The following is a 16,283-nucleotide window of genomic DNA, read 5'->3' as shown; positions in this document are numbered from 1 at the left end:
TCACTACCCGCCTCTGTCATAGTACCTTCCTCGTGTATATCCTCCCAGCCGAATGCTTGCGTCCTCACACATTGGAGGATCACCATCAAAATAGCTAATTTCAGTAGTGTACATTTGATTGCTCAGGTTACTTGTGGTCGGTCCAGGTGAGGCGTGACTGACCATTGACGGAAAGGCTGACAGATTGACAGATTAGGGGTGAGGTAATGTAAGGGTGAGTGAAGCAATGAACGGCGCGCGTGAGAGGAGGTGAGCTGGAGGGAGCCCGTATAGAAGGAAAGCCTCGTCTGCCGCAATAACGTAAAGAGAGCAGAGGTAATTGTGAAGTATTATGATCGCAACCAAATGTCAGCAAATAAAGACTCATGTGCTCTTTTAATGAATAACACACACACACACACACACACACACACACACACACACACACACACACACACACACACACACACACATTACGAAATCAATATTATTATGAAAGTCAATAACGACGAGTCTTTTTAACACTTGTCAGTTCATAATATTTGATAAAGCGAAACAATGAACTTTTCTATTTTTTCCTATTCATAGAGACAAGGTTGCCACTAGCGATGACAGCCTTGGAGAGCCGCCTTACTGGACAAGAGCCTTGGCGTGGAGTGGTGGGGCTGGACTGGGCGGGGCAGGGTGGAGTGGGGCGGTGAGGGGAAGGGTGGGAAGAGGAAGGGAGAGGAGAGGGAGTGAAGAGCAGTAAAGATAAAGAACAACCAGAGAACAAGAAATCACAGATAAAAGAAGTGACGGAACTAGAGTGATAGTGAATCAAAAGAGGAAGAAAACAGTAAAAAAAGGACATTAAGAGGAAATCAAAGGTTAAGAACATGAGAGAGAGAGAGAGAGAGAGAGAGAGAGAGAGAGAGAGAGAGAGAGAGAGGGAGAGAGAAAGAGAGAGGAATGAACAATAGGGGAAGGGACGGCACTAAAGAATAGTATAGGAGGCACGAACAGAGGTGAGGGAGAACATTAGAAGGAAGGAGGGGAGATGGTGGAGAGCAGCAGGAGAGGAGGGGGAGGAGGGAAGAAATGAAGGAAGGGGGGATGAAGGAATGGAAGTACAGTACAAAGTAAACACATCAAGGACAAACGGAAGGAAAATCATCGTCTCCATTGCAGCGGGGACACCTCAAAGACAGCAGGGCCGGTTGGAGGACAGGGAGGGAGGAATACAAATGGAATCCCTTATCTGATCTTTATACACTTGATGGACACTACTGAGACCTTCTGACGCGAGGAGACAGACTGACGAGGACTGACATGAATTGTTGGACGAGATCTTTCATTGGAGGACAAAAAGTAGATAAAAAAACAAACAAACCATGTCTGATGGTTTTGTTAAGTGTTTGATATTGTTCTCTGCAGGTTGCGGCTATGGGAGGCAGTGGAGGCGGTCTATTTCAAAACATGTCAGTGCTTGCAGTAAGGACACAGGACATCACATAGGGAGGATGTACAGTTAGGCTATAACTAAATCCCGTTGAATGCAGCGCTTCTCGTCCGATCACCGAGGTTTAAGCAACGCTGCGGGGTGTGGAGTTTGGATGGGTGACATCACTTTAATATATAGATTATCAAAATCAACTAATAAACTTATCAATATTCTTAGCGTCGATACCTGCGTGATATCTTGAATAGCACAACAAAGGTAAGGGAACAGACCCGGACACATGGAGGAGTAACTAGGAGAATCGGAGCATGTTTCAGACGGGAAGGTGAGGTTCAGGCAAGGGACAGAAGAAAATGGGAAGGGTGGTGAGTTCTGATTTGGCTAATGAGTAAGGACTGCATCACCTGAGGACAGCTGCTGTACACGGCTACACGCGACCACTTGTCCTTCAGGCCTTGCTTGGCTTACCAACAGCGCGAGCAGCATCTCCACCTGAACAAAGACGTCGCTATTTCCTCGTTGTTCCTAAAGACATTTCCCATGCATGACACACGATGGATACTTGTTGCCAGTGTAAAAGGGCATCAGTCGCACGGCAGGGACTTGTGATAAAAGGTTTGGTGAATCGGTGATGTCAGCGAGAAGGTTGGCCAGTCAAGGTTGACGAAATTCCTCCCAGGCCTCGGTGATTATTATGGTATAAGCAATGAGTTTTTTTTTTACTTGTTTTCTTCGGTACGGCAACCTTTTTCTAGTGTTTTTCAGTCTGCCTACGAACACAAACTCCTTCAATCTTCGAGTGGGGATTAGCGTAGCGTCTCTTTCCTTCTCGTTCAATTCACACTCCTTGTCTAAGTGGCCACGTTCATGATGTCTGATCTCGATTATTATTAACAGACTGCAGTGGAAGTTATTGCTGTTTTCAAGAATATTTTCATGATAATAGCGATAACTTTTTACAAGGATTCTGTACTATTAATGGAGAATGTACCCCATGAGAAAAAAAATGTAAGTAGCTTCTATGTTCCTTGAGAAAATAACCCTAATGAAAAAACACTCGGAATACATAGATAAGATTCCTAAGGGAGAGAGAATGAGGGAAGGGGAGAGGGAGAGAAAACTAGGGAAGACAGAAAGATTGGATAGGAAAAGGGAAAATGGAAGGAATGAAAGCTTGCCTGGACGTAAAGGGAGAGGGAGATAAGACCATGTGGGAAGGGAAAATGGAAGGGATGAAAGCTTGCATGGACGGACGTAAGAAGGGAACGCGGGAAGGTATAGATAGAGAGTGTTAGAGGGACAGCGTGAAAGTTCCCACAAGCAGCGTTGCATAAGACAGCTTGCTCAAGGTAGGACCAGGCAAATCATAAGTATGTATCTCAGCCCTCTGTCCTTCCCCCGGGAACCTTCACATGAGGCAGGCCGGGACGCTGAACAAACTTATTAATGCTACAGGTGCCAGAGAAGTAAGTGTTTTTGGTGTCTGAAGGCGCGTGGTTCGTTGGGTTTGGAGGTCAGCGGCCTTGTGTGGCTGAGATAAGTTTCTCTCCTCGCTCCGCCCCCCTAAGTTCGTGCTCAGCGTTATGATTACCGCAACAAAATACGGATCTGCCTCGTCACTGTCCATATACGACGAGAAGACTAAAATGATACATCTACCGTAGAAGATGTTTTAAATAACACGAGACACATTTCTCAGCGACCCAGACAACTGATTGACAGCCACGAAAGACACAACGAGGCACATGCACAAAGAAACACGCACAAAAGAGACTTAGATCTATTGACTGGCCTTCACGAGATTTGCTTATTCGTCATCAGCTACACTATCTAGTCTGGAATACGATACATAGACTAGTAAAGGCAAAGACTGCATGCATCGCCACTCGTCTACACTTTTTTTGTGATATGAGTATTGCTACTTGATTCAAGAGCAGCGAGTGATATACGAGGCAAAGACTGCATGTTTCGCCACTCGTCCAAACTTCTTGTGATATGAGTATTGCCACTTGATCCAGTACCAGCAGAGAGTGATATACGAAGCACTAAATGATAAAACACAGTATACTTTGTCCTTATAACCTTGAGTCAACCATTCTGGGCAATACAGAAGGTGCTCCAAGACAACACATCATGTATTAGCCTTGATTATAAATGTATTCCAAGCATTCAGGTAACGAAGGTCTTGTCTTGGTAATCTACACTACCCTTCTGCATGCACAGTATAACTACCATCACAACCACCTTCACAACCACCGTTACAACCACCATCACAACCACCATCACAACCACCGTTTATCACAACCACTATCACAACCAACAGGATCTTCTCTTACTAAACAACCACTCTTATGTTTAACTATTACTGACACTCTTATAAATGTCACCCTCTCTTCCTTCTATGCGTTGTCTTCTCTTCCCTATCTATCGTCTTCCCACGCTTCACCACCACCACCACCTTCAAGAGAAATGCTATAGAATTTACTCTATATCATTAATAAAAGTGGTGATTTTTTTTTTTTTATCTACGGTGTACTACAAGGGAAGGGTGAAGGAGGAGGGAGAGGAGGGAGACAGGAGGAAGGGGAATGAGAGACAGGAACTGCGGAGAGGAATGAGGGGAGAGGTGAAGGATGGAGAAAAAAAAGTTGCAAAAAATGTCTACGTCTTTTTTGTAATAATGTCTTTTGGGTGTGGTGGTGGTGGTGGTGGTGGTGAAGGTGGCAATTTTGGAGTAAAAAAAGAACATGCGTTTAAATATTTTTCTTCGGTCTTATTTTAGATACAAATTTTGAGTTCCATTACTCACTGCATAAGGATTACTGATATTTTTTGTATACAGTTACCCCCTCTCTCTCTCTCTCTCTCTCTCTCTCTCTCTCTCTCTCTCTCTCTCTCTCTCTCTCTCTCTCTCTCTCTCTCTCTCTCTCATCCTTGTACACGATTATTCGCCTCACTTAAAAAGAACAGGGGGAGGAAAAAAAGAAAAGAAAACCCAGGGCATGAACACCTGCCGCGGGTCCTCAAGTGGTGGTGGTGGAGGAAGAGGAGGAGGAGGAGGAGGAGGGAGGATGAGGAGGAGGAGGAGGAGGAGGAGGAGGAGGAGGAGGAGGAGGAGGAGGAGAAGGACGAGGAGGGGAAGGAGGAGGAGGAGGGAGGGATAGAAAAGGAAAGATGGAAGTTACTGGTGAGTAGTAATAATAACAGTAGTAATAGTAGTAGTAGTAGTAGTAGTAGTAGTAGTAGTAGTAGTAGTAGTAGTAGTAGTAGTAGTAGTAGTAGTAGTGATGCAAGTTCATCCTCACATTTACCGAACGAACTGGGAGGTTTTCAAAATGCATCGTTTAGTTTTCTCTTTAGCAGCGTCTCCGGAAAACCTTGGACGACTATTAGACCGCCTCACCTTCCTTCCCTTCTTCCCTCTAACCTCGCCTTTCTCCCTCCCTCCGTCCCTTCCTCTCCTCTTCCTCCCGCTATAAATATGTAAAGCTAACCTTCTTTCAATAAGCAGAGTAAGGTCGCGCGGCGGGAGCCTCGCCAAGTGCCTTCTGAGTGTCGGCGACGGTCGTGGTAGTATTGCGGCCCGCGGAGGCCTTGAGATGCTGCTGAGGCTGAATTATGTAGAAAGATTTTCTCCGCCACCGCATTTCCGTTACCAAGCTGCGAGACACCCCAGCACCGCATCGTCTCTCCTCCACTCCCAGAAACTATTCTATTTTGACGTCCTCGTTATTTCAATTGGCCAAGCAATACACGTACCGAGGCGAAGAACAAGACAAAGTTACACAGTGAAAAAAAAAAAAAAAAAAAAAAAACTGTTTGCTCTTACAAAATGATATGTACGAGAGAGTTAAACTTTACCTCTAAAGTAAAGTGATGGATGTAGGATAATAGAGGCGAAGGCTCCCCCCTGCCCTAACTATCCACTATCCAATATCCAGTTTGGCGCCGCAGCTTCACAGCTTCCTCAGGATCACGACCCCCTTTACTGGGAGTGTTGTCGCGTGCGTTCCTTGCTTCCACCTCCTCTATTTTTACCGCCTCACGGTTCACAGATGGCCGTGCAGTGGGCCCCGCTCAGTGTTTCCAAACACATCGTGCCGCCGGCGGGGTCCTTGAGGGAGAACACTCGTGCTGGGAATCTCGCGTGTGTGGCCGCGACGCTCCCGCGCCTCTTTGAGTCCTTTCGAGGTCTGGGGGCGGCGGCGACCTCGGCCCTCCACGGGGGAGGTGTCTGGGTTGAAGGTGAGTGGCGGAGGTACGAAGTGTTGGTGTGGCAGGTTGGTCACGTGAATGCGGGTACAAGAAGCACGGACGCAAGTACGGTACATACACACACGCTGCTCACTAACGTGAACCACACAGACGGAGAATAGACATGTCTGACTTATACAGACACAATAATTACCCCTGAAATTATCCTTTTTTATTTGTTACTACACACACACACACACACACACACACACACACACACACACACACACACACACACACACACACACACACACACACACACACGCAGATAATTTTTAGTACCGATGATGATGAATATAAATGCCAAGGTTACCAAGTTGCTGAGGCATCTTAATTGATTCTCTCTCTCTCTCTCTCTCTCTCTCTCTCTCTCTCTCTCTCTCTCTCTCTCTTAATCACTTCCGTTGACCCAAAAGTAAATACTACATAATTCTAACACAAGTACATCAATTACAGTAACAAGTCAGTGTCATTGTCAGGCCGCGCATTCATACTTAATAACTGCGAGGACAAATACCATTACTACTATCATTACCACTACTGCTATTCCTACTACTACTATTTCTACAACAACAACAACAACAACGACAGCAACTACTACTACTACTACTACTACTACTACTACTACTACTACTACTTTAGCACAAGCGAAGGTCACTGCCTCCTCCTCTTCCCCTCCCTTGAATCTGCACTTCCTGTCCTATATACATTTTTTTTTGTTCTCCTTGGCATTCATTCTACTCTCTTGTTTCCCTTTTGCTTGCTTCCTACGAGTCATTCTTCTCCTTTTCATGCTTTCTGTGATCATTCTTCGTTGTCAGCCATCTTCTTCGTGTTCTCCTTCTTGTTGCTGTTGTGGTCGTTGTTACTGTTCTTGTTCTTCTCATCTGTTCAAATTTTCACCTTTCCTGTCTCCAGTGTGCCTTCCTTATCCCGTATTTCACCCCTCTCAATCTCGTCGTCATTTCTTTTCTTTTTTCTTTTTATTTCTTGCTCTCCTTCACTTTCTCCTTGAACGAGCTTGTGGAATTCGTCAGATTAACGTTAAGATTTTGTTCCGGGTTTTCTCGTGTCACTTACACATAAGATAACATAATAAAATAAGAATTCACAAAACCAGCTTTCCTGAACACTTTTCTGTGATCAGGACTATTTTTCAGAGACAATGAAGTTGATCAGGCAAGTTTTCATGGGTATTTTCCTATTTTGTATTGTTAAATTATCATGAGAACAATGAAAATACCCCCTGGAAACCCCAATATTCTTCGGTACGATTTGTTCAAAGTAAGAGGTAAGACGAAAGACCGGTCGTGAATGCGGTGCGTGAGGTCTGAAGTGCATTACTATATCAAACTTCAGGTGAATCGTTTAACCCTTTCAGTGCTGGGACACAAATTTTTACCTTGAGATTTGTATAAGATTAGACCATTTCATTGACATTTACAAAGGTCTATGGAGATCAGAAGATTAACAGCCACAGTCTTCATTATTTTAATCCCTACACGTGAGTTTCTGAAGCTGTATAAAATCACCAAATAGTAAACAGAATGATACTGAGTGGGTTAAGTAAAACACGCTTACACTATTGTCTACTGAGAAGCTGAAGGGAAGACAACATAGAGCGTGAAAACCACGAGGAAGTCCCATATTATTTGTTGCCTCATCGTTACGCAAGTCTTTATCATCAACATCACTATCAATGTCACCACCATCACCACCATTTCCGTTATTTTCACCATTGCGACACCTGGCAACATCATCGCTATATTTACATCATGCTTGATCGTTGGTTTCATTTGCTCTAACTTAACCCCTTCAGTTTCATGACGCATTTCCACATTCATTCTGCTTACTATTTGAAGATTCTATACAGTTTCAGAAATTTATGTAGGGGATTAGAATAGCAAAGACTATGGCCATTAATCTTCTGACCTCCATAGATTCTTACTAATTTCAACAAAATGGTCTAATCGTCTAATCTCAAGGTAAAAATGTGAAGTAGTATTGAAGAAGTTAATATGTATCTACATATTTAATGGACCGATTCTACACAACGCTTCATTCCTAAAGCATACACGTGTCGATTCATTAAAAAAAAAATACTTGTTAAAAATGCTTCCACGTCGGTAAATCAACTGTGGTATTCCCTAAAAAGAAAAGATAATTTAACGGAGATTAATTGAAGAATATAAGAGTGACAATAGATAAATAAACGGCAGAAAAAAACTGGTAAAGAGAGAAAAAAAAGATGAAGTGAAACGAGGGAAAGATGAAAAATAAACCTTAAGGAGAACCGTTAGAAAGACCAAACTGCAACTGAAACTGAACCAACTTGACCACTACAATATAGCTGCTACACCGTCCGGCCCTGTCCCTCCCTCCTTCCCCCCAACTCAACATTAATAAAGCTCACGATGAAGTCTATCATTTCTAGTATAGATAAAGGCAGTCAGCTTCCCTCACATTTCCCGCTTAGGTGATTAATGGAGCATCACAGTGGGGACTTCCGCACGAGGCTGATCATTAAGTCAACAGCGTGGAAGTGAAAACGTTCCATCACCAGTTCCTGTCACTTCCTGCTTCTTGAGACGCTGGCTGGCCTTGGAGGAAAATTGACTCCTTTTACATTATGTGTGTGTGTGTGTGTGTGTGTGTGTGTGTGTGTGTGTGTGTGTGTGTGTGTGTGTGTGTGTGAGAGAGAGAGAGAGAGAGAGAGAGAGAGAGAGAGAGAGAGAGAGAGAGAGAGAGAGAGAGAGAGAGAAGTTTGTATTCATAAACGCTTTGCTCTCTCATTTCTATTGCTTTCCAAAGGCTCTAGTTGAAGATGTTCATGTTTTTAAGGGTATTTCTATAGTTCTGGTGATAGACTGGCAAAATTTATAGATTGTTATAAGGTGAAACTGCCTTGAAAACCTAGCTAGTCGTTTCTATGGCCTTGAAAAACTGTCGAGAGAGAGAGAGAGAGAGAGAGAGAGAGAGAGAGAGAGAGAGAGAGAGAGAGAGAGAGAGTCGTTCCTACACACACACACACACACACACACACACACACACACACACACACACACACACACACACACACACACACACACACACACACACACACCTTACTCTTTCTCTCTATCGCGGAAGGAAGTAAGTAAGGAAGTAAGGAAGTAAGGAAGCCGTGGGTTGGTGTGTACCTCTGTAACTTCCGGGGCAGCGTTGAGTCCTTCGCTTAGCTGTGCGGGAAGGTGGAGGGATCAACTAACATTAGCGGTAAGGAGAGAGGGAGGAAGCATTGTGGTAGTGGGGAGAGTGACTGTTGCTTATTTTCTCCTTCGTTTCCCCTTCCCTTAGCGCTCCGATCATTGTTAATTCACTTAACTCTAGCGTGACAGTGATTAGATAAATTGGCTGAGTTATCTAAAAGGAGGAGGAGGAGGAAGAGGAGGAGGAGGTGGAGGAGGAGAAGGTGTGGTCTTTGCGTCCTTGTCATCAGCTTCACCCTGCCTTGCATTCTGAGTGTTGTGTGTGTGTGTGTGTGTGTGTGTGTGTGTGTGTGTGTGTGTGTGTGTGTGTGTGTGTGTGTCTGCCGGAGTGTTTTTGTTGGTGTTCTTTGACTTGGTAGTGATGAAAAGGCTAGTTTTCTTTCTTTCTTTCCGTTGTTCAGTTTTTTTAGATGACAAAACGTGGTAATGGTTGTGGTGACGGTGATGATGATGATGATGATGGTGATGGTGATGATGAGGGTGATAATAAGGGGGAGGAGGAGGAGGAGGAGGAAAAAATAGAACAAGGACAAAAATGGAAACATTGGAGGTAAGAAAGAGAAGGAAGAAGAGGAGGAAGAGGAGGAGGAAGACGAGTGTACGCAACAACAACAGCCACGGTGACGACGATGAAGAAGATGAAAATAGAAGTGATAAGGCACAAATGACGCAAATAAGTACAGGAAAATGACGAAACCAAGACAAAAGCTAGCGAAAATAGATAAAAAAAACATCAACGTTGGTGATACAAAAAACAAGTGACGGGCGGTATTTCAAGCAACCTGGTCTATTAATACCACTAGTCGAGGCATATATAACTATCAGGCGACATTGATCATTGCACATGAGGAGACTAATAAGACTAAAGACTGCTGTCCCACCCTGGTTTTGCGAGGAGCGGCGGAAGCGAGAGTGAGAGAGACGAGAGGGCCCATATTCAGAAACGCCTTGCTCTCTAACCACGACAGTTTTCCAAGACCACAGAGACGACTATCTGGGTTTTCAAGATAGTTTTTCCTTATAATAATCTAAAAATCTTGCCAGTCTATCGATAGAACCATAAAAATACTCTTAATGATACGAGTATCTTCAGCTGGAGTCTATGGAAAGTAGTAATGGTGAGAGAGCAAAGCGTTTCTGAGTACATGATGAGGTGAGGCGAACTGTAGTAATGGGAAATCTCTAGCTAAGTATAAGAAATCCATGTTAAGAAATGGAAACTAGTGAATTATTTTGACAGTATAGAAAAGAGTTAATCCCCAGGTTCTTAAAAAAAATCCCTCTTGGCATATAGTTTTGCGTTTTCATCACTCAGACTTATACCGGAGTGAGGTTTTTATCAATAGTGCCTCTCGAACTTGCTTAACCCTTTCAATACTGGAACGCATTTTTTACCTTGAATTATGGGTGTGATTAAACGGTTTTATTGACATTAGGAAAGATCTATGGAGGTCAGAAGATTAATGGCCAGAGTTGTAACTATTTCAATCTTCCACATGAGTTTCTGAAGCTGCATAAAATCACCATGTAGTAATCAGAATGAATATGGAAAAGCGTCCTGGTACTGAAGGGATTAAGAGAAGCGCCGGGCCGAGTGTGTACGTGGCTCTTCCTTCCTGACAAATGAATGGCCTTGACACTTCCCCAGCCTGCCTCCATCCCTTCCTCTCCCTCTCTCCTTCCCTCTCCCTCCTTCGCCTCCACGACCTATTTAACTTACATACGGAAGTTCAAGTCTCTCTCTCTCTCTCTCTCTCTCTCTCTCTCTCTCTCTCTCTCTCTCTCTCTCTCATTGTGATAATTTTCCAATCTCGCAAGCTGTTTCTCTTATATATGTCCATTGTTCTTGCTTTCTTTCCTTTGTTTTCTTTATATTCCTTATTGTTCTCCATTCATTTCTGCGTTTCCTCTTTTTCACGGAGGCTATAAAATAAGAGAAAAAAGTAGAACAAGGGCGTCCAAGTTTCTGCCAAAAGTGAGGAGCCTCGTGTTATGAAGTCCGAGCAGATGTGTGTGTTGAAAATGAAGACATGTACTCGTCAGGAAGACTTTGCTCTCTCAGTATGACTATTTTTGAAAGGCCACAGTTATTGCCAGCCGGGTTATCTATAGTGTATCTCCTGTTCGTAATAAAAAAAAAAAAAAAAATCTTCCCAGTCTGTCTCTAGAACCTTAAAGACACCAGAAATACTTGGACTCTCTTACCACGACTATTTTTGAAAGGCCACAGTTATTGCCAGCCGAGTTCTCTACGTAGAGTGTTTCCCCTTTTCGCATTATAAAAATCTTGTCAGTCTGTCTCTAGAACCTTAAAAGAAAACACCAGAAACACTGTGCACCCTCACCACGACTATTTTTGAAAGACCGCAGTGATTGTCAGCCGAGTTCTCTAGAGTTCTTCCCCATTTCGCATTATAATAATCTTGTCAATCTGTCTCCAGAACCTTAAAAAGACATATTTAGAAACCCATATAACTTAAATTAGAGGCTTTTGAAAGTGAGATGCGGTGTAACCAGCTGTATGTGATGTAAAATGCATTAGGAGTTGCCTGGGCTGGGCTGAAGATTCCACTGACGACTTGACACCTACCCATTCACACACTAGATAATGATTTGTTTAGTTCAATCTTTTATCTTTCTATTTTTTCCCTTACCATTAAAAGTAACTGTGCGTTGTGTTTGGCTTGGCTTGATGTCCTTGGCTGGGAGTGAAGTTACTTGTTTATCTGTTTATTTATTTTCTTTAAATGTAACTATGATTTTTTTCCTGGTAACGTTTATAAGACAGGAGTGTATCATTTTTCGTGTCAGAACTCTGCGGCTTGTTTACTTTTTTTTCTTTTTCTTATCACGACATAATCATCATCATTGTTTTTCATGAAGACAAAATAAGGTAATGATTGTTTTTACTTCCCGGTATCTTCTGTGTAAAAAAGAGGTGGTTGTGGAAATTTGCACGCAGAGAGAGAGAGAGAGAGAGAGAGAGAGAGAGAGAGAGAGAGAGAGAGAGAGAGAGAGAGAATAATAATGAATGCCAAGAAATATACTTAAATAGAAAAAAAAACTCAGAAAAGAATATAAACAAGTTATCGAATGTTTTCCTCACTTGACCTTTTCAGTAGTTGTGACTGTGGCGTGTTTTTTTTTTTCTACACCTGCTTTTGTCTTCCGTATAGTCAATCCCTTGGTCTGTCTGTCGGTCTGTCTGCGTATGAAGGATGAGGAGAACGACTTTTTATGTGGGATTATATAAAGAATGGAGAAGCCAATGTCATGTGACGACTAAAGTGAGAGAGTAAAAGAGGAAGAAGAGGAAACCTAGGAAGAAGCAAACAGCACAAGACCTTTTGCCCTTTACAAGGTTGTGTGTGACAAACTACGCTATCTTATCAAAAGAGGAGGAGGAGGAGGAGGAGAAGGAAGAGGAGGAGGAGGAAGAGGAGGAAAGAGAAAGGTAAGAATGAAGGAGGTAAGACATGAAGGTGCGGGAAAGGGAGAGGGTGGCGGACGAGGAGGAGTCAACCTTCAACCTTCACTAGTGTTTCCGAAAGAAAGTAAGAGCTGCAATCTGTGCCCGATTCAACTTCACCGAGAGAAAGTCTGAGGGAGATTACGTGCATACCAGCATTACTTTGGTGGAGTGTGTGGGAGTTGATAAGGAAGGTAATCACACAAACAAGACTGCTAAACATTTGATTAGATACCGTATGCGTATGTAAGAGGCCACAGAGACATGCCGTAAAGACGCTTAACGTCCAAGGCGCAGTAAACAACATCTTGGGTGAGGCAGAGCGTGTGGGTGGGTGGTGGGGAAATGAAAGCGAGAGAGAGAGAGAGAGAGAGAGAGAGAGAGAGAGAGAGAGAGAGAGAGAGAGAGAGAGAGAGAGAGAGAGGGTGGGGGGGGGAAGGACAGGAGTGAAGTGGTGAAGCAGCTGGTCTTCCTTGCCTTTCACAATGGTTATCTAAGAGTAGGTCGCACAGGAAATGGTGCCTCGTTGCATGCCTCTTTCCCTTTACCTTGCGTGCTCTGCCTGTGTGTGAACGTGCGTGTATATGCATGGGTGTGATGGCCGTTCTTCCTGTTTGGTGCCTCTCATACTTTCCTCCTTTTCTGCTCCCTGTCTTAGCACTGAAGACGTTAATCAGTGTCACGCTTCTAACTCGTACAGGCAACAAGGCCGACGAGTACCGCGGCAAGAGGGAGCCACCGCTTGGTAAACAAGAGAAAGCTTCAAGGCAAGAAGTCCTGGGATCACGTGGGAACCCTCATGTCTGACACACAGGAGGATGGGGAGCGAGGGAGGGGAGGAAGACAGCATGTGGGCCACGAAAGTAATACACTCTAATGTTGCTTTTCCCAGTAAACCCGGCTGGGAAAGTGCACTGCTGGAGTTCCCGTGAGTAATTACCTCTCTATATTTTCACCACCACCACCAGCAGTCGTCGTTTTCTTCACCGGCGCACTTGTGTTCTCGCTCTGCTCGCCAGTGTTTACTTTATGATTGTATTACAGGGCGGTAAACACTCAGGCGCTGGAATGTGAGCAAGGCCTCGCGGTGTGTGGAGGCGGCGGAGGGTGAGGCTCGGCACATGACGGGCGGAGTGATTGAGTGATTTAGACGACTGTATTCTCAAGAACTACAGAGTCTCTTCTGTCTTCATGATTGTAGTAGTAGTTTAACCCGTTGAGCACCATGATTAAAATTGTGAGGACTGTGGCCACTAATCTTCTGACCTCCAAAGACCCTTCCTAATGTTAATAAGATGGTCTAATCGTACACAAATCTCAAGGTAAAAATGTGTCGCAGTATTGAAAGACTTAACAACGATAATGGCACCAGAAGTGAAAAAAAAGAACACCCAAGAGAAGCTACCTATCGATTTCCTTTGCCTTTGAAACTTGCTAGTGAAAAACCAAGGTGTTCGAGAATACAGAGCGTGAATCCTCAAACATTAGTTATCAACTGAGCATTAAACACGGTCAGTACTCACCACATATGACGATGCCGGTGAGAAGACTGAGGGTTACTGTGCAGAATGTGGAGAATTTCTGTACGAGGGAAGAAAAAAGGGACTGTCAGTATGCGTGTATATATGTATGAACTAGGCTTACTTGTATTTATTTATCACAAGCGAGGATACATCACAGCTAAATAAATATACATCTTTCACTTTTTCAATTAATGTGATTATATTAGACTAGAAAGACATGTACAAAAGTGAAAGCAATAGTGTATACGTGACTCACACACACACACACACACACACACACACACACACACACACACACACACACACACACACACGCGCGCACACACACACACACACACACACACACACACACACACACACACACACACACACACACACGGTTGGTTAATTAAGGCTTCCACTCAATAAGCCACGTTGTCATGCGATCATACAATCAGTAAGGAAGCGATAGTCAAGATCACGAACGGTATGAGACTGTTCCGTTCCTTTGTGTTAATTAATAAACATATCAACCTTCTCCTTCCGTCCTTGTTCCGAGACGTATAATTTAGCACTAATAGCTCCTCCAACACATCCATTGTGCCACAGACTCACTTTCCCTCTCTACCTCATCGCATCTCCCTGTCACTGCTGCCTCTGGAGGACGCTGACATCTGTATAGTGTGAGACGCAGCACACACACACACACACACACACACACACACACACACACACACTCTCTCTCTCTCTCTCTCTGAAGAGAAATAGGAGATAATGCCTACAAAATCTGTGTGTTGTTTTTTCTGACTTGTGTATGTGTGTGTGTGTGTGTGTGTGTGTGTGTGTGTGTGTGTGTGTGTGTGTGTGTGTGTGTGTGTGTGTGTGTGTGTGTGTGTGTGTGTGTGTGTGTGTGTGTGTGTTGGGTTTCCAGCCTCACCTATGCATAGTACATACCTCTTTTCTGACTCCAGGGAAGATGGTGAGGAAGGCGAGGAAGACGGTGAGGAAGAGGATACAGATGGTGATGGTGGGGATGTCGCCGTACACGCTGGTGCGGTTACTGTAGGCGTACAAGGTGGGGCCGCCATCTGACCGGAACCCGTCGAACCAGCCACGCATCCTGCTCAACCTTTCTCGGGTACTTTAGGACGATTCTGCCAGGAAGAGAGAAGGAAAGCGTGTTAATTCAATGCAGGAACACGCAGACACATGTATATGGATCTCTTGCAAGTCTTTCTCGGGTACTCTTGGACGATTCTGCCGGCAAGGAGAGAGAAAGAAAGCGTGTTAATCCAATGCAGGGAGACACAGACACACGTGCAAGTCTTTCTTGGTACTCAAAGACGATTCTGCCGGGAAGGGGAGGGAATGAAAGTGTGTTAATTCAATGCAGGGAGACGCACACACACGTAGATCTCTTGCTCCTGCTCTTGCTCTTGTTCTTGCTCCCAGACTCATGTACACGTACACTCCGGACACCCACACTCACACATACACGCATACATTAGACAAACAGCTCTTTATCATATCAAGATGCGTTTATGTATGTTATCTCATGCACACAATAGGAGCCATAAATCACACCTTTCACCTCCATTATACTATAGTTACGTATGCAGTTTGTCTCTAATAGTGTTACTGGCGTATAGCTGTCCACATGCACACGCACACGCACACGCACACGCACACACACAGTTGCATTAGACATTGTTTATTCATGACGTTACCCCAAAAGAATGAGGAAAAAAGAAACACATTGCTTTATTTTCCTTGTGTTCATTTTTTTTTATCTTCGGGAAATGAGAGTTGTCTTAATGTAATGTAATGTAATGTAATGTAATGTAATGCCTCCATGTTTTGCTCAATCTTTATATGAATTCGGAATATACAAATTAGAATTGTTCATATTTCGCTTTTCATTAAGCCTTATTTTATCTTGTCTATTGTTTAAAAGATCCAAGTTTACGCCCGCGTATTAAAGAAAATAATAAAAGCAGAAAGCAAAGAAAGAAAACACAACAAATCCTTGAGAAACCAGTGTGTTGTGTTGTGTTGTGCTGTGCTGTGCTGTGCTGTGTGGAGTAAGTCCCACGGGGTGTTACTTAATAAAGCCTCTTGTCACACTTTAGTCACGAGTCAAAGACCTATACCGCTTCCCGCCTCACGATACAACACTTAACTCCTCCGTACTCGTTTTTCCTCAGCCTCGAAATATTAAACTTTATGTAAATCTAGGAGGTTTTGTCCTTTCAGTTTCCTGGTTGAGTCTTGTCTCGTCTCGTTCTAGAAGGTCGTCTTGTTTGTAATAGAATATTGCACGCACGGCAGAGCTCGCAGGCACACACACACACACACACACACACACACACACACACACACACACACACACA

General features: G+C 43.8%; 1 protein-coding gene across 7 annotated transcripts in view; it reads right to left on the bottom strand.

The window, feature by feature from the left end:
- The window catches only part of LOC123516154 (dual oxidase maturation factor 1-like), a 100,397-nt gene that overhangs the window by 2,374 nt on the left and 81,740 nt on the right, over positions 1 to 16,283 (bottom strand). For 6 of the 7 annotated variants that reach the window (XM_045275308.1, XM_045275309.1, XM_045275306.1 and 3 more), the window contains 2 exons: positions 14,848 to 15,047; positions 13,915 to 13,972 (listed from right to left, as the gene is read on the bottom strand). In XM_045275308.1, coding sequence (XP_045131243.1) covers positions 13,915 to 13,972; positions 14,848 to 15,012 — 223 coding nt within the window. In that variant the 5' untranslated portion in view covers positions 15,013 to 15,047. Of the gene's footprint in view, positions 1 to 25; positions 147 to 13,914; positions 13,973 to 14,847; positions 15,048 to 16,283 lie in introns of those variants that run through there. The other variant, XM_045275312.1, reaches the window with a different exon arrangement.

The sequence above is a fragment of the Portunus trituberculatus genome, chromosome 40, assembly GCF_017591435.1.
Source record: "Portunus trituberculatus isolate SZX2019 chromosome 40, ASM1759143v1, whole genome shotgun sequence".
NCBI classification, from domain to species: domain Eukaryota; kingdom Metazoa; phylum Arthropoda; class Malacostraca; order Decapoda; family Portunidae; genus Portunus; species Portunus trituberculatus.
This window is presented reverse-complemented; position numbering and strand designations above follow the sequence as displayed.